The 20854-nt window shown below is 49.6% G+C and overlaps 1 protein-coding gene and 1 pseudogene across 1 annotated transcript; both read right to left on the bottom strand.

Moving 5' to 3' along the window:
- Positions 1-7320: 7320 nt before the first annotated feature.
- LOC133915724 (probable mediator of RNA polymerase II transcription subunit 26c) lies at positions 7321-11531 on the bottom strand (annotated as a pseudogene).
- Positions 11532-11538: 7 nt separating this feature from the next.
- Positions 11539-12579, bottom strand: LOC133915723 (basic leucine zipper 1-like). The gene has a single exon (XM_062359002.1). The coding sequence runs from the start codon at positions 12533-12535 to the stop codon at positions 12044-12046; it is 492 nt and encodes a 163-aa protein (XP_062214986.1). The 5' UTR covers positions 12536-12579; the 3' UTR covers positions 11539-12043.
- Between the last annotated feature and the right edge of the window lie 8275 nt (positions 12580-20854).

Raw genomic sequence — 20854 nt, 5'->3', positions numbered from 1 at the left:
GATGAAATGATAAAAATACATATAAATAGAGCATTACAAAGTAACTTATTTTTCACCATATAACTAAGAGTTACAAATAATTTAGAAATTAGTCCATCACATAAGAAAAATACTAGTGAATTTTTCCAGATTTTTAAAAATTTATTTGAGTTCCTAACAATTGTTCTAAGTTATAAAGTAGGTTTTCTTAGAGAATTTTAGTTTAAATTTTACATAGGTTTTTTGGGTGAATCCAATTAAAATAGATTACAAATGAATTATAAAATATATAAAAAAAGTTCTAAGATTTTTGGAGCAATAGAAAACCACTATTTTGTATAGACAAGATACGATTGAAAAATTAATATTATCAACACAACTCCGGTCGAGTACTGTTCATCAGTGGGTTAGTGGACTGGTTACCGCTCTCTCAGAAGTTGATAAGGTCCTAACCGCTGTATGAGAGGTCCATAGATATCTATTGTTATAAATATTTTCATTTAGAATATATTTATTTAATTATTTATGTCAAAAAATATAAAAATAAAAAAGCTCTACCATTTGCCCCTGCCTGCCACAGCTTTCGGAAGAAAATGGGCCGAGATATTTTCACTTTCTATCGGGCCAATCCGTTTCAGGACCTGAGTTGGGCCAAGTGCCCAAGTCCAATGCAATGTGGAGGCGCAGTTCAATGGGCTGCAACAATAGTTGACACATCAAACAAGATTATATATATATATATATATATATATATATTTGGTACTCCCGAGAGTATGTACTCTGACATATATATTTCATAATATAGGGAGTATCTAATGTGATAAATAATATGTACATGGAGTATGTGAGTATATAAGATCATCCAAGTGGTATGTATACTTTTTTAGGTGGTTTATACATATTTTTTTGAGTATATTATATTTTATGTACAAATATAAAAGTATTATCAAAATGTATTAAAATTGATGGACTTCTTTTCAATTTTTCATGTAATTCATAATGGAGTACCTCAGAATGAGTATATAGGTATACTCATAGTGATAAAGGAGTATATTCAGTTCATTTATGTGATATATCATAATAGGGAGTATGTACTCCTAGGAGTACAGACTAATTTTCCTATATATATATATATAATTGCATGCCCGTTTCAAAATTTAGTAAGAATATGCTACCGTTGCTCATTAATCAGGGGAGAGCAATGTCTCGCCTCATGAACGGATGATATCTTGATGTGGTATGAACTGGCAATACCTTGGTCTCGCCTAATCATAGGGCGGCAACAAGGTGTTGCCTAATGAATTGGAGACACCTTGCTGCGCTAGAATTTAATTTTATTTGCGGCAGAATAAGCGTCCATGGTCGTCATTTTTTATTGTCGATTCGTCTAGTGCCATTAAATGTTTGCACAATATTTTGGATACCCAGAGTTGACGGATACGGAAGGAGGTTGAACACAGTGATTTTAATGGGAGCTCCGACGTACACGACGGCATGTACAGTACACAATCAAATATGTACCGCTTCTAAAACTAACATGCCTTAGGGAATGTAAATAGCAGGATGACAACATCTGGTCTATTGAGTGTAACGTGGGTACTTTCCCTTCATCGCTGTTTCCGGTCCCGCCTCATGCGTCCGACGTGCCCTCTCGTGCTTCCTCTCCCTCTCCGCCTCATGGGCCTCTATCATCATGCGGTTATGCTCCTCACTCATCTTCTGGTGCTCCTCCCGAATGCACTTGCCAGTAGCCTCCCACGTCTCGTCAGCTTTCATCTCATGAAAACGTCGCTAAGAGGCGTGGTGCTGAATGTGAAGGAGGAACACATCCACTTCCGACTACTCAGTATCCAGCTATTGTAAGAAGTCACATTGTGGTGGCGACAACTGCAAAGAATAACAAAATGTTAAGTGATAAATCTTAGTTGTGTTTGGAGTAGTTTGGCTAGAAGTTATTACCTGGCAGAGGGAGCCAACATTGATGCTTCTCTGGGGTTGATCATACTCATAGTTGCGGCACATGAAGAACCTCTTTTAGTAGGTGTAGGAGAACTCCAAGGACTTCATCACCCTACGAAAGTCTTTACACTAGCATATGGGCACTCCAACCCCATTAGGCGTAGTATCCGACATGTATTTTTTAGGGAAAGGATTGGACGCTATTTTCATCTGAGTTTTGGAGGTTGAGGCTAGTGGTTTGATTCTATATGTGGCTAGGAGATCATCTATTTATACAGCAGATTCATGCTGGTGCATGGACTAAGTCCACGAAAATTAGCCTTGGGAAATCAGTTGATTCTACAGTAAGGAGTGGACATATCAACTGAAAAGCTACTTCTAAAAAGGCTACTTCTGAAAAATCTAATTCTAAAAAGGCTACTTCTAAAAAGCATACATCTGAAAAGCCTATTTTTGAAAAGCCTAATTTTGAAAAGATTACGTTTGAAAAGGCTACGTCTAAAAAGCCAACTTCTAAAAAGACTATGTTTGAAAAGGCTACTGATAAGAAGGCTAATTCAGAAAAGGGTACTTCTAAAAAGGGCAAGTCTGAAAAGGCTAGGTCCGAAATAGGTAGGTTTGGAAAAGCTAGGTGTAAAAATAGAGTATATGTTTACTAATGTGACTAGTTCTAGTACAACTCATCAATTTTATTATCATGGTTGTATGTCTGCTGGTAACACAAAGTTGACAGTAATATTACATTGATGCGGATAGGAAACCCCTTCTAGGACCAGAAATATCTCCTTCTTCGTTGACGTGCTACTTCACGCTTAGCCTCTTCTTGCTAGCACAGTAGTGCTTCACACCTTTGTAGGTCTTCCTCACGCCTTTGAAGCTCAGCCTCTTGCCTCCTTAAAAGGTCAATCCATTCCTTCAAATGACAAGACTTAGGACAATAAACCCATAGTTAGTATTGATATACTCAATGTATAGTTGGGAGGTCTGGACGAAGGCAAAGAGAGAGAGAGACACACACACCATAAAATCACCGTCAAGTGCTGAACACAAGAAAAACCTCCTACCAAAAGTCTCGATCTCGAAGGATGTTGACATTAGAGCTTGGTCAGAACACCTACACAATAGACACTCGTGCCATTTTGGCAGTCCCATCGGGTAGTTCCTCCAAGAATCCATGAAGACCTATTTGAGGCAGCAAGATTAGACAATTATAAAGCGAAAGGATAGATTCTGCGATACCAAAAATAGTTGTAGTATGCAAAGTCCTTTTGGACAAAAAAACAAGTTCTATATGGTGCAACAAAAACAATTACACTGCAGTAAAATGAGCTATGGTGCTACAACACATCTATAAAAAAGGCTCATGTATCTTGAAACTGAAGCCACACCGATCAATGGAGGCTAGGGGCGGGAGGGGGCGAGTTAGAAGTGTAACACCCTAAACTTTCAATTTTTGCAATAATTTAAATTTTTTCTAGAATTAAATAGGAGAGGTAGATTTTTGTTCGAAATAGAAGAAATTAATTTCTAAATTTAAATTTGCCATAGGTTATATTTGTGTTTGATGCATTTATGCCATCAAAGTTGCAATAGGTTTTTATGCATGAAAAATGTTTGCAAAAGTTCGCTTGAAGGTGCTCGTTTAACCTCTTTTGAATTTGGTTAAAAATGTAAAAAAGAAAAACAATTTCAAAAATTGTAAAAATGCTCCCAGGCCGATTTTCCTTCTTCCCACCCATCTCCTCCCTCACCCCTCTCTCCTTTTCTTTTCCCGCATGGGCCGCCTCCCCTCCTCCCGTGCTGGGCCGCCCAAGCCGGTTTGCGCCGCTCTAGAGCCGCCTCCCTCCCTCCCTCCTCTGTCCCGCTGTCGTGTGGGCCTGGCTGGAGCCGAGCCGAGCACCGAGCTGTGACCCGCCTGAGCCACCTGCTCTCTTCTTCTTCCTCCCGCTTGTGGAATCCGCCCCCAAAATCTCCACCGATCGATTCAAATCGGAGCCTTCCCGTGCCGTTTCCCTCCAATTAAAGGCTGTGGCCGCGATCCCCACCCCTTAATGACAAGTCTTCGACTGTTTTCCCCTCCTTTACCCCTCTCTAATTCGAAAACCGCCGCATTTATCTCCATTAAGGCCGCCGACCAATCCCTTCAAATCCCGACAGCTTCGTTTCCCCTCTTGCGTATTTAAGCCATCCATCATCTTCTTGGTGATGTTCCACACGTATTCCACCCGCTCCCACCTCAGTTCCCACTTAGATTTGTCCTCGGCGCCACATTCTTCTTCAATGCTGGTGAGCTCCGCCGCCACACTGTTTCTCTATGTCTGAGCCGCCATTGATCCCTTTGCTCCCCTCTTTGGTGTCGCAAGGCCACAGGAAGCTCGTCCTGCCGCGCCTAGGTCCTTCTCTGCCACCGGAGCACCGCCGCACCGAGCTTGAGCTCCACCTGACCACCCCTCTCCGTCATTGGCCTCCCTCAGTTCTTCTCCGCCGATGTGAAGCCCGTGGTAATGATTCCCATGCCCTCCTCTCTCTTTTACGCTTTGTCCTGTCGAAATCCATGGCCGGTAGCACATTTTTGCACTACTTCGGTGATGTTCCGGCCCAGCGCCGTCGGCCGGCCGCTGCCTATGTCCGCGTCGCCGGTCCAAGCCCCCTTCGCCTCTGGCCATCTGATCGAGATCTAACGGCCAAAATTGCATACCCCTTTGGTTTATGTAATCAGTCCACTGTAGACCCATGGACCGGCCTCCAAGCCATGGTCCATGGGCCCATGAACATTTTCCACGTGTTTTCTAATTAAAAAATAATTCAATAAATGTTTTATGATGTCATAAATAAGATTTTAAATATAAAAAAATTGGTTTATTCCCGAAAAACAAGTAAAATTTATAGAAAGCCCCTGAAACTTCAAAAGCTCATAACTTTTTTGCTCGTCCGTACTTGAAGAATTTCGAGCCATTTCCACCGGCGGCACGGTAGGAATGGGAGAATCAGCTCCCTTCCGGCATCGGCCTGAGAGGAGGGGAGGGAGTTGGCGCGCGGCGGAGAGGATCAACAGCAACAGGAGGAACTGGGTTCGGTCCAGCCACTCGGTTAAATTAGTCTTGGCGGCCATTACTATTAAATAGGGACACGCATATATAATCATCATGCTAGTAATTTATGTTTGTCCTCTGCTCCGCTATCCAAAACGTCTTATTTCAATTGAAAGAGATGTACTGTGTTTGCAAGTAAGATGTTGTACGTGTCTTTCTTTTTTCCCTTGCGGTTAGCCTGGCCACACTTATATTTTGGTAAAAATCTAATTTCGAGCACGTATGTGTTTGCCATCCTGCCCGCATGCCTATTGTGTCGTTAGATAACATGGCTGTTGATCGGAGCGCCAAACAGGCTGACACACAGGGGCAAAGCTATATTAGCCGACTCTAGTGGACGGGCATCATAGGAAAAAAAAAATCTCAGTTATTAGCAATTTAATTTCACCTCTTATGCATCCATCTAGGATCGAGTTGTCACGCTCAGCACATTGGCAGGCTACTGTTCATGCAAACAATAACTTGAGTCATGTAGCAATACAGCCATAGGCTATTCAAGAAGAAAAGATTTAGATTTAGGAAGGTTTAGGGATTAAGAAATAAAGGAGATTTCTAAGGAAATAGAATTATTTAAGGAAGGAGATAGAGTCAGTTTAGGAATAGAATATGAGTCAGTTTAGGAAAGTAATATTTAGAATACGGCATAGACTCTCTAGGCCAACCATGTACCTACCTTATTTATAGAGGGCGCATCCAAAAGAAAAGCAAGTAAAAAAAGAATTAATACTTATCGCTTATGATCTTAGGACTATAACAAGTTCAAAGAACAAGAATAACCAAATTTGCAATAAAATTATTCATAGAACTACATTTCATACTTCACATACATCAAACGCTACTGTTTTTTCTCCAGATCCAGCAGTCGAATTGAGTTAATGTGCATCAACTAGCTACAGCCTTCATGCTCTGAGTTAATGCACATCAGGTAGCTAAAGCCTGCAAGAATCCCTGAAGGAAAGGGAAACTCAAGCTAGAAAGCGGAAATTTGCAGCAAACAGACTCAGATAAAATGGAATGAACTACTAGTATCCAATTGACCAACCAAGAACAATAAGTCTCAAGCATACAGGGGCGTACACCAGGAACAACAAGCACCTAGTCTCCACGCGCCAATCTCGCCGAGTTTTCTCATGATATTATGATGATCTGCCTATTATTTTTTGGATGCGAAGTGGACACAACGAGATTAAATTTCTTTTAGTTTTTCTACATGCTTAACGCTGATGCAGCATGGAAGGCGGCATTTATGATGTTGATGGGGAAAAAATGCATGTGGTTTGTTTTGCCATTTTTAGCCATGCAGACGGCAACAGTTTTTCCCCTTTTGCTGGGCGTACCGGAGGGGGGGGGGGGGGTTCAGACTAGGTTTGGCAACGGGACGGGTCGGGGCCGGGTGCAGTCAGAACGTATCCGACCCGAAACTCGAATAAAAAACCCGACCCGAACCCGAATCACATATCAGGTGCAAAAATGAACCCAACCCCGAACCCCGCGGGGACCCGAAACCCGACGAGGACGTGACGCGGGCCAGGCATGCGGGGTGCGGGCCTGCAAGGCTGCAACGTAAATGGGCTGTCGGCTGCCTCCACGGACGTGACGCGGTGACGGACCACATACTGCTTCGAGTCCCCGTGGAAACCCCCCGGGTGATAATTTATCCCCGAACCCGACCCGAACCTATTTTGGGGACCTGACCCGCGACCCCCACGGGTCTAATTTCACCCCCGCTCCCGCCCCGCCGGATCTAAAACCCGCGGACCCCGATCCGACCCGACCCGTTGCCGGGTCTAGTTCAGACAAACCGATGCAGGGCCGTGCCCCTAGCCGCGTCCTTATTGTTATGCTACATGCTTCAGCATAGTCACTGCACAGGAAAAAGTAAATAACATATTTTGCTGAGCACAAAAGTTGGAAGCCAATTGAATCTTGATGTAACCAAAGATTGATGGAACTCCCCCACACACCAGTGCAAACGGATGGCGGTTCCGCTTTTGACGTGGCGACGGCGACCGGCCACCCGCAGAATAAACACGAAATCCCACCCGAAAATGGTATTAACGCCCCAAAGCAGACAGCTTTAAGTACGACGTTGGCGAAATTAATCTGTCCCCGCTTTAATCAGCGCACTAAACAAAGACGTGCTGATCTCATCCACCAGTTATAACTAGTACAACGTTCATGCATTGCAACGGTATTTAAATATTTCAAATGCATATCTTTCTATTATGGTAACATATCACTCCAAAGATAATATATATCATAGCGATATTCTCAATTGATTCATTGTAAATATGATTTCAAACAAAATATTAAATTATTTTGTATCGAATTATAACATGAATACAAACAACATGTGACGTAGCAGTGAAAATAACACTGAAAACATAGACGGTAAGCCACCAGCATTCATACACAAATCTATACTAGATGAAAAAAGGTGGAATAGCTCATGGTGAAGGAAATATATTTTCAGTGCGGGACTACTGACACTACTTTGAAAGCTTCGAATGCAGAGAGCAGGGCTGCCTATTTATTGTACAAATTTAACCCCTTCCTCTTTTGCTTGACCTCTTGTACGCATACCAGAGTGGCAGTACTTTCAGCTCAGTCATGTTATAATCTAAATGAAACAACAGGCAATTGACAAACTAAACTGTAGCTCTTCATGCAAAGTTTGCAGGTTGCTGGCAGGATTCAAACTAAATGTTGGTATCACATTTAACAATCCTAAACAATGCACTATCTTCATACAGATTCACCATTTCCAAATTTTGTTTAGAGAAGAAGAGGCTTTGTATAATTTAATCAAACTTGCCACTCAATCAAATTTACAAAAACTCACTTTTTCTCTTCGTGGTTGTTGCAATATCCCCTTCTCCTTCCAAAGTTCAACTTTTTACCCCTTTTATTTTTGTCTGTACAAAATAAATTATTCAAAAGTCAATCCTAACTTCAATGAAAGCAGAAAATGATAATTGAGTATATGGACACTATCTAAAAGCAAGCATGGTGAGCTGTTTCAACCATCTGGTCAACTGAACACTGCAGGAAATATATTGAGGAAATATTTTTGACGAGATGGAGCATGAGCATATGTTCACGAAAATGGTCAACAGTGGTTAGTGAATGCAAACTGATACAAAAGTTCATATGCCAGGCTACAAATACAAATTGACCAAATGTGCACGAAAATGGTCAACAATAGTCAATGAATGAAAACTGATACAAATTGTACAAATAGAAAATTCAAACCATATGACCACTCCACGAATCGATGCAAAATTCAAACTAGTCAACTAGGTGGCTGGCATAAGTCCATAACCAAAGGAGTAGGCACATCACTTGTTCTCATCAAACACATGATATTCAATTGTTTCGAATGCATGTTCTACTATTACGATAGCATATCACTCCAAAGATAACATATATCATAGCGATATTCTCAATTGTTTCACCATAAACATGATTACAAACAAAATGTTAAATTGGTTTGTATCAAAATATAACATGAATACAAGCAACAAAATGACATAGCACACTATTACAGAACATGTCTACGAGGTGAGGATTTCTTTGTAGATGATGCAGGGTTGGAAACAGATGGCTGTCTATTGGATTCCTGAACATAAGTTTAATGTGTATGCAAATTTTTTCTCTGCTTGAAATAAGGAATTGATTCCTAATCATGTGATTAAAGAAATGGTAAGATTGTTTTCTGTGCAATATGTAAAATGGTAGATACTCAGCCAGAAGAACTTAACCGACACATTTGGCTTCAAACAAATGCTGAACAAAAGATAATACCAACAAAGAAAAAAAAGGAGATGTAGTCTTTCATGATATGCAATTCAGGGCTCCTTTAGAGGTTCCACCTAAATTATCAGAATTCGTAAAGCACACTTTCAAGTGATTGCTCTGATTTATAAGACTCTCTATTGACAACACAGCAAAGGCCCATTACAACAACAAAATAATAATCAGGTAATTTACTACAATATCATGTAGTCACCACAATTTTTTGTAATTTACCATTTTGTGCTTCGTGATAATTCTCCTGGAGCCTCTTCCTAGCAAAATCCAGCCTATCAAGGTCCAGAAGTCTTTTATGCACAGAAAACTTAAAATCATTTTCTGCATGGAAATCATTGTGGTCCCTTGTCATTTTCTGCATGGAAAACTTAAAATCATTCTCAGCCACAAATCTATCAAAGAAAGAACGAGCCTCCTTTCGACAATTACAAAGCACTAACAAATTGGAGTTTTCGTGAGAACTCTTTTTTTTTCACTGAAAGTGGAATATTGATCTTTTTTGCAAGTTGCATGATTAGACAACATTGTGCAATGAGTAGTGGCATGTGAGGCAAAACCGGTCAAAAGATGCTACATCTGGGGTTCATACTGATAGAGCTAGTTCTACTTTAAACAAAACACAGTGCACAACGTCAGTTTGATAGCAATGGGAACCTAGGGAATTAGGAGAAAAGATCTGGTTAAATCCTTACAGCTGGACCAAATAATGAAGTAGAAGAATGATGGTTGTTGTTGATCTACCTGGAATTATGATATGATGGTACATGGCTCGCTTTACGCTTCACATCCATTGTTGACTCAAACCTATTATTAGCCCTCTCTGAACTTGAACCATCTAAAATGTCAGAAATAAAGAATAGACCCCCATAAGTAAACTTTTATGGCTATTAAAACAATGAAAAATGAATACTACGTCTTAGGAAGATTATATGTGACACACTATGCCTCTGTGGGCTGGGAGAATACTGGAACCCTGAAACCTGAAAGATTGCATTAACAGAGGTACCGTTGTTACTAAGTTTGCAATCAATGAAAAGCTTAAAGTACAAGGTCTATTAAATTGCAAACAGAAGTATCACTATAACTAACAGCTACTTGCTTTGCGCAATCTGTTTGTAGTTTACTCAGCATGAGAAAAGCATGGATAATTACCTTTTTTCAGATCTGTGATCGTTTGGTAAACTAACAGGGGAGTAATAGAGAGGGGAATATTCCAGGCACGATGCTTCTTACCAAAAAGAAACTTTCCACAGACAAGGGAATAACAAAAGAAGCTTGTGGTTTAGTTATTTAGAGCCATTTCTAAGCAAGAACAGTTACCCGAGGGCTTTGGTGGCTCTTGCCTTGGATTTTCTCCGGGGAGTCGCCATCAGCTGCCATCATCAAAGCAATCCATTTCACCCATCAGGATTATCAGGAACAGGGGAAAAATAAACCTTTTCTATAAAAAAAATCCTGATCCAAATAAAGTGTAAAACTTTGCACAGTGACATACTTATGATTGAGTTGCCACCGTCACCGCCAGAATTGTGCAGGCGCACCCAATCGTCCACTATCTACTTCCACTTCCTTCAAGTTGTAAGCAACACCAAATTCCACAAAAGGATAATTAATCAGCATATTCCAACCAGAAAATCATTTGTTTAGCAACAATGTTCCTGTTCACCTGATGAGCTGCTTTACCAGTCGCCGGACTTCGCCGGAGGGGTGCTTGTGGAGGCCATTCACATGCCGGCCGATGTCTGCCTCCTGTGGGAACACAAACACTAACTTTTGACCCTCTCCATGGGTGCTCATCACAAGCAACTTTAAAAAATCTCATCTCCTTTCGTAAGCAAAACAAAAGTGAAGTAAAAGAATGGCAAAAAAGCTTCACCTGGAGCGCCTTGTAGGTGACGTCCATGTCTGCCAGGTTCTGCAGCAAGCTCACCAGCTCGTCCTCGGGTTGTGACAAAACACCACAAACGTGCAGTTTGTGTGAAAAAGCTGCGCATTTGGAGCGAATTCGCGTTGCGAGTTGGTAAAAATGCATTCTTTCGGGACCTGGTCGGGGTCCTCTAAAAAGCCCCTGATGGCCACGATCTTTCTCTCCAGCCCGGGCTCGCCGTCGCCACCGCTGCCGAGCTCCTCGCACTCCTCCGCGACATCAGCTTTCGCCTCACCCTCCGCCTCCGGCGAGGCCGGAGCCTCTTCCTCCTCCTCCAACCCCACCGCCGCCAAAGCAGCACGCGGCAGACGCCCGTCGCAGTTGCTGCAGCCGGCGGCGGCGTAGAGCCGCTCGATGATGCCGTCGCGGCGCGCGCGCAGCTCGTCCGGGCGGTCCCGTGCAGCCGCGGCCAGCGCGGCGTCGACCAGCCCCCACAGTCGCCCCCGAGGGCGGCCAGCTCACGGCGGAGGCGCTCGTCCTGGTCCATCGCCCGACGAACCCTCCCGTCGAACGACCCACCGTGCGCGGGGCGCCGCCACATACCCGCCGTGGGGCGACGGGGTCACCGTCGAACGGCCCGCAGTGCGCGGGCGCCGCCGCGAATCCGCCGTGGCGGACCGGCGAAGGTGGCTTGGGGGCCGACAGGGATCAGAACGGGGCTAGGGGTTGGGATCCAGGGTCATGGCAGGTGGGGCCGGCGAATCTGAGGAGGAGGATGGGGGCGCCGGGGCCGGATAAGCAGCCCGATTTTCTCGGCTTGGGAGTTGGGGGCGGTTTTACGTCTGGTTTTTTATTAAATAGACGTGGAACGGGGGTGGGGACTAAACAATCAATTTCTGCTTTATACAGTAGATAAAATAAATAATTTAATCATAGCTAGATTCGATCTAAGTTGTTCGATGGAGATGATTAATACTATCAAATGGTAGAGATAGACGTAAGTGCTGATCATATCTAAATGATATACTCGTCGAAACATCACTTCGTGCGAAAGTAGAAAATTTCCGAGCGTGAAAAAAGGAAAATAAGCTGTCGTGTAGGTACATACATATCGACTCAGATTACGATTATCGTCTTAAAGTTCAATGAGATCCGTGCAAATTAATCTTTTTGCCGATACATGATTTATGATGATATCTACATGATTTCACGATTTACGTTGCTCCATTTCGTTCACCGTTTTCCGATCAAACAAGGTACACTTGCTCGACAGCTCGAGTACGCGCATGCATGCTGCATGCATCATGCACCAGCATTGGCCATTCCATTCCTCGCGCTATGCGATTAACGAGGCAATCGTCTGCTCAATGTCGACGAACCCGAGGCTGAAGGCGCCGCCGCTGCTTCCGGCGGTGGCCGCGGCGTACAGATGGCCGAGCGCGAGCGCGCGGCGGGCCAGTGCGGCGACCTCGGCGCGCAGTCCGGCGTTGGCGAGCCGGATGAGAGCCAGGCGGCCGCGCGCGGCCTGCGCTCGCGCCGTGAGCTCACGCTTGGTGCCCTCGAGACGCGCTGTGCGGTCCCGGAGCTCGTCGAGGCAGCGCTGCTTCCGCGCGCGCGACCGGCGCGCGGACTCCCGGTTGGAGATCCTCCGGCGTAGTCGCCGCTCGTCGACGTATCCTGCAGCGGCGGCGCCGGCCTCCACCTCCGGCGAGTCCACCGCCGGGCCATGAGTCGGGGGCGGCTTTGCAGTGTCATTGGATCGGAACCCGGCATGCTGTGGTGCCATCGCCGCGAAGGCTTGCAGGGTAGCAAAACCGGAGAGAGCCATGAGGGACAGAATGGTAATTGTGTGTTTATTAGAGGGGGAAGAGGGGAGCCAGGGAAAAGGGAAGGAAGAAGTGAAGGGCTGGAGTATTTATAGAAGCTTATTAGGGGTATTTTAGGTGTTTTGTATGTTTATGATGTGGGTCCACTATTCCCTTTTGTCTAAAATAAGTATATTATTTTAGTTATACGTAGTCGACTGTTTTAAATTTTGACTACACGTTACTTTTTTATGTATTGAGTCTGGATATTTAAAAATGATATAGATATATTTATCTCGAAAGGTATTTTTATAATAATATTCTTTTACTATATTTTATTAATATATTATAACAAAAAATTGACAAAATTGAATTTTATAACTACGTCGATACCCAAAATTACACTTATTTCGAATCGGAGAGATCTACTATAGTGGTAGGTGATGTGTGCTTTTTATAGATTCGCAAGAAGTTGAACTAACGAAATCGGAGGATCCGTGAGGTAATGCAAATTGAGAGATGATCATAAATTTAATTAAAATCCATTATTCCATGCGAAGTTTTTTTTACACTCCGGTTGATTCTTGTATGGTCAGAAATACGGTGAAAGTAGCATACTAGCGTAGCAAGAAGCAAATTGTATAAATGCATTGGGAAGTGTTGAAAGTTTGTAAAGGTTTTGGTATGCGCGACTGGTGTTCTGAAGTTAGTGCATCAAACTAAAAATATTATGTTTACTCTGTACATTTTGAAAGATGTTGATAGTCAAAAAGTTTTAAAGTTTGATAGGAAGACGTCCCATATATCATGTGTTCATGACTAGAGAAGTATATTGTAGGTCTCGATGCAGGCAATAGATCTCACCGATTAACTGTTCCGTGAAAAGGCAAAAAGATGGTGTATGTGGCAACAACCAATAGCTCATGCTTTAGTTGGCGAGCAGCGCTGATAAGATTGTGAAATGGTGCGGTAAGGTGTGGTCTGGTGAGGGAGATGTATGATTTCGATGGAGACGAAGTTGCGTCTAGGTTTTTAATAAGTGTTAAGTATTTTAGTGATTAATGGTAACCGTATTATTATGTATAATAATTTGTTTTGAATGGAATAAAAAAATTTAGTTTGAAATAAAAATTTGGGTATGCTTAGTCCCTAAAACGATTATACGGACAATCATAGGACATGCGCATCAAGATTAAGGATCTTCTAGTTCTAAGTATCATAAAGAAGATGAAGTAGACTTAGAGTAGTATAGATATCTTTTTCATAGTCTTTTGACCGTACTATAAAGAGGGGCTAAAAGTAGTAGTTTGACCTAATTGAGTCTAGACGTGGTTTGATACATACTTGTGAAATTCTAGCACTATGTAGCGTATAGAAGCCCATGGTTGAGATGTCGAGAAGTTAAAGCTCAAGAAAGTTTAAATTGGACGAACTTAATTTTTTTTTAACTCACTGGATGATTCGGAGTCCAAAGAAGGAACCTGTCGGAGAGTGAACTCCTGTCGCAGGGATCCCGAGAGACCCCTCTTTAGAGATTCGGCCGGGGGGATGATCCTAGAAAAGCTTGTACGGGAAAAAAGCGGGAACGGAAGTAAATGCGCTGGCTTGCGGGTACACCGGGTTTTTGAACAGGTTCGGGCCGCGCGGGGGCGTAACACCCTACTCCTGTATGAGTGTTATATCTATCCTTGAAGGGGATCCTTCAAGGATATATCTGGTTCTCCAAGGAGAGCTGTTTACAAAGAGCTGGAGGCTCTTATGTTCTAGCTAGCTGGTCTCTTGATCGTCTTGCGATCGGGGGCTGTTGTTTTCTTGTTCTTCGACTGACTCTCTTCTTCTCCTTTTTTCCTCCTCCTTTCGGTGTCCTCCATCCCTTCCTTTTATAGATGCGCCGACCTCGACATATCCTGAATGGGAAAGAGGGGACGCGAATGCCCAGGTGCCACGGAGAAAGGCGTAATCATTTCATTTTGGCGAAGTGACAGGGGCGGTGGAGGAAGGCGGCGTGCATTCGACCACCAGCCGCTGCGGAAGCTTCGGGGTGCTCTGAAAAGGGCCCACCGGACAGCCTCAGAGGTGCCCGGTGCGCCCACCCTGTCCTGCTCTCCTGCCAGGGCAGGGTGGCAGGCCGAGCGCTTCGATTCTGGCGACGTTATCCCGAGGCGCGCAGGCGAAAACGGGACGGGACCCGTGCATTTAATGGACCCACGCCCCCCTGCCATTGCATGGCAGGGTCTGACACTGGGGCGTGGGCAGCCGAGAATGTCAGGATGTCAGAATGTCTGGCCACGCGCGCCTATTAAATGCGGCATCGGGCCCTTGACTGGATGACACCCTGACGACGGGGCCCTTCGAGTCTTTGAACGAGCTTGCGCGAACCTTCGGGGGACCGAGTCCTCGGGGGCTGCCACGTGCAGCCCCGAGCACTCTCTCCCGAGCACTTCAGCGGGACCTTCGGGGCACCGAGTCCTCGGGGGCTGCCACGTGCAGCCCCGAGCACTCTCTCCCGAGCACTTCAGCGGGACCTTCGGGGCACCGAGTCCTCGGGGGCTGCCACGTGCAGCCCCGAGCACTCTCTCCCGAGCACTTCAGCGGGACCTTCGGGGCACCGAGTCCTCGGGGGCTGCCACGTGCAGCCCCGAGCACTCTCTCCCGAGCACTTCAGCGGGACCTTCGGGGCACCGAGTCCTCGGGGGCTGCCACGTGCAGCCCCGAGCACTCTCTCCCGAGCACTTCAGCGGGACCTTCGGGGCACCGAGTCCTCGGGGGCTGCCACGTGCAGCCCCGAGCACTCTGTTTCTACCTATCTTGCAGGGTGGTGATATGTGGTGGACGGCCGGTCTGGCCTCGGGACTTAGGGACCCCTGGTTCTAAATACACCGACAGTAGCCCCCGGGCCCGCTGGCAGTCGATGCGACGGAGACTGCGAATGGGCCCTTCGTCGCGACCGAGGCCAAGGCTGGCCGGATGCCATGTGGCAAGCTTTCGAGAGGTGGCCCCTGCGGATTTTAGACCTCAAGTATGCCCCAACGGGAAAATGAGTGGTCGCGTGTCCATACAACTTCCGAGGGGCACGATAATCATACGGGCGGCCCGCGCGGTCACCGCGTAGATCGAGGAAAATACGCCTGGCAACCGCTGACATCGCGCGATCGGCGGGAGATTCGCCTGACAGTTGCGTCGACCGAGGCGACGCTTCGCCGAGCGAACCGTCCGGGGCGGCAGTTTTTGAATTTTGAGATATAAAAGGGGGAATGGATCGGTCCGTTCCCCTTTTTCACGCTCTCTCGCACCCGTGCTCCTGCTTCCTTTGCGCTTCGAAGCCCCTAGGAAATTCCCAAGCGACCGGAGCGTTCTTCCTTTTCTCTCTCTTCACCACCAAAAAACGCCTTCCGCTCCGCTGAGATGACGAGGGTTGGAGGAGGACGCCGGGATAGGACTCCGGACAGCATCTTGCCGGAATCACGCCTGAGGAATGAGGAGGCGGCGGATAAAATCAAGAAGCTGCTGGTGCCGGAAGGTCAGGAGGGTGCTGTGGTGGTGAGGCCGGCGACTCTGACGCCGACGACGACCGTTCCTGGACGAACCGTCCTCTTCACCTCCTTCGTGGCGGCGGGGCTAGTGCCGCCGTTCTCCGCCTTCTTCCTGCAAGTGCTGGAGACGTACGGCATCCAAATGGCGCACCTAACCCCCAATTCCGTCGTGGCGTTGGCGGTCTTCGCACATCTCTGCGAAATGTTCGTGGGGGTGATGCCGTCGGCGACGCTGCTTCGCCACTTCTTCGTCCTTCGGCCGGTGGGGAAGAAGAGGGGGCACTCCACGGCGGACGTCGCGGGGTGCTGCAACCTTCGGCTCCGGGAAGGCCTGGGGGACCATTATATTCCCCAGGTGGTGCGCAGCAAGTGGGAGGAATGGCGACGGGACTGGTTCTTCGTCGACATCGACCCCCACGAGCGGCTCGAGTTGCCAGAGAAGGCGGCGGAACCTCGGCGATCGACGTGGGAGGCGCCGCCGCCAGAAGATGCGAGGCTAAAGCCGGTGCTGGAGCGCATCTTGGAGCTGCGCGAGTCCGGGCTGACCTCTGTTATGGTGGTCGTGGACTTCCTGCGTCGACGACTGGCGCCCTTGCGGGAGCGGGCCCGACCAAGCTGGTTCTATACCGGGCCGGAGGACATCACTAGGACCCAGATCGGCGCGAGTTGGGATCTGGGGCAGGCGGAGCTGCGAGGGATGACCCGAGTGATCACCGGGTCGGAGGACATGAGCCGGGCGGAGCTCCCGTGGCCGGAGATGGCGCTCTGCGCCCATCCCGACCGGGTGGCTATCATGAGGCGGCTGCCGGAGTTTGACGCCCAAGGGCCCGTGGACCGGCCAAGGAGCCGGAGTCCCGAGGCCTCTGAACTCCCCGGGCTGGAAGAACTCCTGGGTGAGGAGGTTGTTGGCAGCTCGGCGCAGGCTGGCGACGGGGCCGCCACAAGCAGTAGCCGCCGCGCCAGAGAAGAGGGCGCCCCTGAAGCTGCTGAAGAGTTGACGTCGGGAGACCGGGGGAAACGACCCCGGGCCTTGATCCTGCTGCCGGAGTCTCCGCCGTCGCCGACGGCAGCGGCGGCGTTTCCGGTGCTGGAGCCGCGCCTGGTGCGGATGGAGCCCGCGCCGACGCCTGCGACCTGCGCGGCGGAGACCGAGACTCGTGCGGTGGCACCCGAGGCCCGCGCAGTGGCCCAGCCGAGCCCTCAGCGGAAGAGGCGGCGGGAGGGGTCCGGACCGACGGCACCGGACCCGGACATTAGGCTCCCAGCGGCCAAATGGCGGTATCGGTGAGTCATTTTTCTTGCTTTTCCATGGGTCCTTTCGGCCCGAACTAAGTTTTGACAACTTTTACTTGTCTCCCGTAGGCCGGCCGCAGGCGTTGCGGCGACGGAGAGGGAGCAGGCGCCAAGGCCAGAGCCGAACCTGCCCGCTGCGCCAGCGGAGGCCAGTGTAGGAACGGCGGAGGCGCCAATCGACGTGGAGGCGCCAATCGACGTGGCGGCCATAGGGAGAGAGGCGGTGGCGGCGACTACCGGAAGGGCGCCGGCGGAGCCTACCCCGGGCGCGGAGAGCCCGGGGCGGAGAACGGTGGAGGCGGATGCCTCGCCGGGGCCGGTGGGCAAGGCGGCTGATGCGGGAACGCAGCTGCCGTCCGAGGCCTTGGCTCCGGAGGAGCCTACCCCGGGCAGGCAGAGCCCGGGGCGGATGGCGGCACAGGGCCCTGTGGAGAGCTCGGCCCCCCTGGAGGCATCCGGCGGAGAAGCCTGGGACCCACCGGCGCTCGTAGTGCCTGGCCGGCCTGCCGATCCCCTCTTGGCCGCCATTGAAGGCGTCCGAGCCGCAGTCGGGCAGTTGGGCGCGGCGGTGGAGGCCAAGGAGGGGGAGCTCGAGGCCGAGCACGCCCGCCTGGTACTGGAGAAGGCGCAGCTGGCGGGCGCCCGAGAGGAGGCCCGTGCGGCAGCCGCGCGGGAGCAGAAGCTCCTGGAGGACATCCGTGCGGAAGCCGCGCGGGAACGAGAAGGCCTGAGGACCGCGCGGGCAGAGGCCGCGCGGGAACGAGAAGACGCCGCCCGCCTGGCTGAGGCGTCGAGGCAGCAGGCTGCCGAGGCCCTTGCCAGGATGGGGCAGGCGCAAGTGAGGGAGGCGGCAGTCACGGCCCGGGAACGGCTTGCAGAGGAGCGGCAGGCCGAGCTGGCCCGCCGAGAGGGCGCGGTCGAGACGACGCGCGCCGACCTCCAGCGCTGGGAAGACGACCTCCAGAAGATCAGAGGAGAAGTCAAGCGCTGGGAAGAGGACGTCTCCATCCGGGAAGTGGATAACGAGCTATTAGCGTCTGATCTCGGAGCCCGGGAGGATTCGGTGGTCCAGCAGGAGGAGGTGCTGGCCCGACGGGAGAATGAGCTGAGTCGCCGGGAAGGCGAACTGAATCGCCGAGAGGGCGAATTGAGTCGCCGGGAAGGCGAAGCCGCTGCCGCGGCGGCCACCGCGGCTACCAGGGCGGAAGAAAATGCGAAACACGAGGCGGAACTGACCGCCCGTGAACAAGCCCTGTCCGAGGTGGTGGCTAAGGCGAAGCTGGATGCCGTCCCCGCCGCAGCTGGCGGTTCTTCCGGTCCGGCCGAGGACCAGGGACTTGAGGCACAGCTGCGGGCCGCCAGGGAGAAGCTCGAGGCAGCCTTTGTTTCGCGGGTCAACCTCGTGCAGATGCTGGAGGATATACTCCGGCGGATGCGACGGGCCATGGAGAAAGGTGGTCTTGGGCGGCTTGTCGGCGACACGAAGGGCGACGGCCCCGCACGACAAGTGTTGGAGCTGCAGCAGGTCTGCGAGCGCCTCGAGACCCTGCCCTGGGCAGTTCAGGAACTTGCCGCCCGGGAGGGACGTGGCTTGGCCCAAGCCGTGGCCGAGCATGTCCTGGCCTGCTACCGAAGCAGGGACCCGGACTTCCCATTGGAGCCGGCGCGGGAGGGAGTGGTCGAGGCTGAGGAGGAGGTCGCCCGAGCAGCGGTTAGGAGTACCGCCTCTGCGGTGGCGGCCGGCTTCAGGCGAGAGGTGCCGCCACCGCCAGCCCCCGGGGACGACTCAGAGGACTCAGCCGACGCCTCTGCCGCTGACTAGGCCTTCGGCGCCCTTTTTTCTTTTGTTGTAGATGCAGGAGTGAATATTAGGAGTGAACCCTTAGAAAAATGCTTTGTCTATGTCTTGTGAATATAATGGCAGCTTTTCCTTGGGCTCGCAACTCCAATTTCTCTGTATGCTTGATGTTTCCTCTGGCGCTCCGCCTGGAAGTCCCGAGGAGTACTCAGTCGGGCCGCTCCCGACCTTCCCATCCCCGAGAAATGAAGTTGTTCTGGTTGCTGGCGTTGGCGCAGCCAGCCTTCAAGCTCTCGCGAGTCCGTACTGCCTAGTTTAAGAAACAAAGACACAGACTCCCTTGCTCGGGAGATGGAACGGCCCTGCCCGGAACACGCCGTGCCCAGCGGACACCTTTTCACTTTGCGACCACTCAGCCGGTAGAAGGGAGACGCGTGTGAGCGAGAATGTGACCAAGAGTCCTCGCGGTCCGGTGGTGCCCGGGCTCAAAAAGGGCCGGACCGAGCACTGACAGCCTGCCCCCAAGGCCTGAGCTCCGGACTACTCGAGCAGCTCGAGTGATAGGATTACCCAGGGCACCTGAGGACCCGGTAGTGCTCGGGGTCCTTAAGAGCGGACCGAACACCACGACCACCACGAAGGGCTTCGGTCAGACGTTACCGCACGCACGGTACTCCTTTCTACGAGCCGCTCTGTCGTTCTGGAAAAAAGCCGACACGCGGCAGGGTTTTTGCGTGCCAAGAGACCACCTCACCGAGCAGATTAAAGCGCAAGAGCCCCCGAGAATGACTCGGGAACATAAATTTACTGAAAGCAGACTTGTCTGAACATAACCACTCACCGGACAGCCGTCGGCCTTCCGGCCAGCCGACCCAGAAGGGGTTGATTCCGAGCTCGGGGGCCCGGGGACTTGATCCTTTCAACGGAGCGCCCGAGCGCCCAGAGTCATACGAGGCTCCTAGGGTCGGGTGATCTCGACCACCCAAGCCTAGGCGGTAGGACCACCCGAAGACCCTTGGGGCCGACCAGAGACCGGGGCATTGAAGCCCTCGCGGCCGAACTGCTTGTGATTGCCGACCTGTGACTTAAGAGAGAGAATATAGAATTTCTTTGTCTGGTGCGCTCTGTTAGTGCGGTACTTGCCATAGACTGCTCTCGTTTTTTCGACCCGAGACCTCTCGAATACCCGAACCGGCAGACAAAGGCGGACAGAGGCATAACCTAGAGGTCCTATGGTTCGGTGGCGCCTGGGTATGACAGGCCAGACCGAGCACCGACAGCCCGCTCCGAGGGCCTGAGCTCCGGCCTACTCGAGCAGCTCGAGTGATGGGATTACTCAGAGCGCCCCGAAACTCGGTTAGTGCCCGGGAGCCCGTCACGACACCGAACACCACAGCCTACCATGCCGGACGTAAGTCAGCGGCGACTGCTCGCATGTATACCGATTGGGATTCTTTTGTCAACGGGAAAAAAATGAGAGAGCGAACTTTTTCTCGCACAACCGAGCACCTCACCAGACAGATTAAACATAGGGAATCCAGAGATATAATTTGACATAGTGATTGCTTATTAAAATACTGAATGTACGATATTTACAAGGTTGCGTGACAGCAATTTACCACACGGGGCGAAGCCTCCAGACTGCTCGGGCGGGGAGAAGCCCCCGGCCTTATCAACCTGAACCGCGAGCTTGACCGTCTACGGGTAGAAGCGTCGAA

This window comes from Phragmites australis, chromosome 4 (assembly GCF_958298935.1).
Source record: "Phragmites australis chromosome 4, lpPhrAust1.1, whole genome shotgun sequence".
Lineage (NCBI taxonomy): Eukaryota > Viridiplantae > Streptophyta > Magnoliopsida > Poales > Poaceae > Phragmites > Phragmites australis.
This window is presented reverse-complemented; position numbering and strand designations above follow the sequence as displayed.

Excerpts from the sequence above, each read along its gene's own strand:
- LOC133915723 (XM_062359002.1), bottom strand. The coding sequence starts at position 12,535 with ATGGCTCTCTCCGGTTTTGCTACCCTGCAAGCCTTCGCGGCGATGGCA.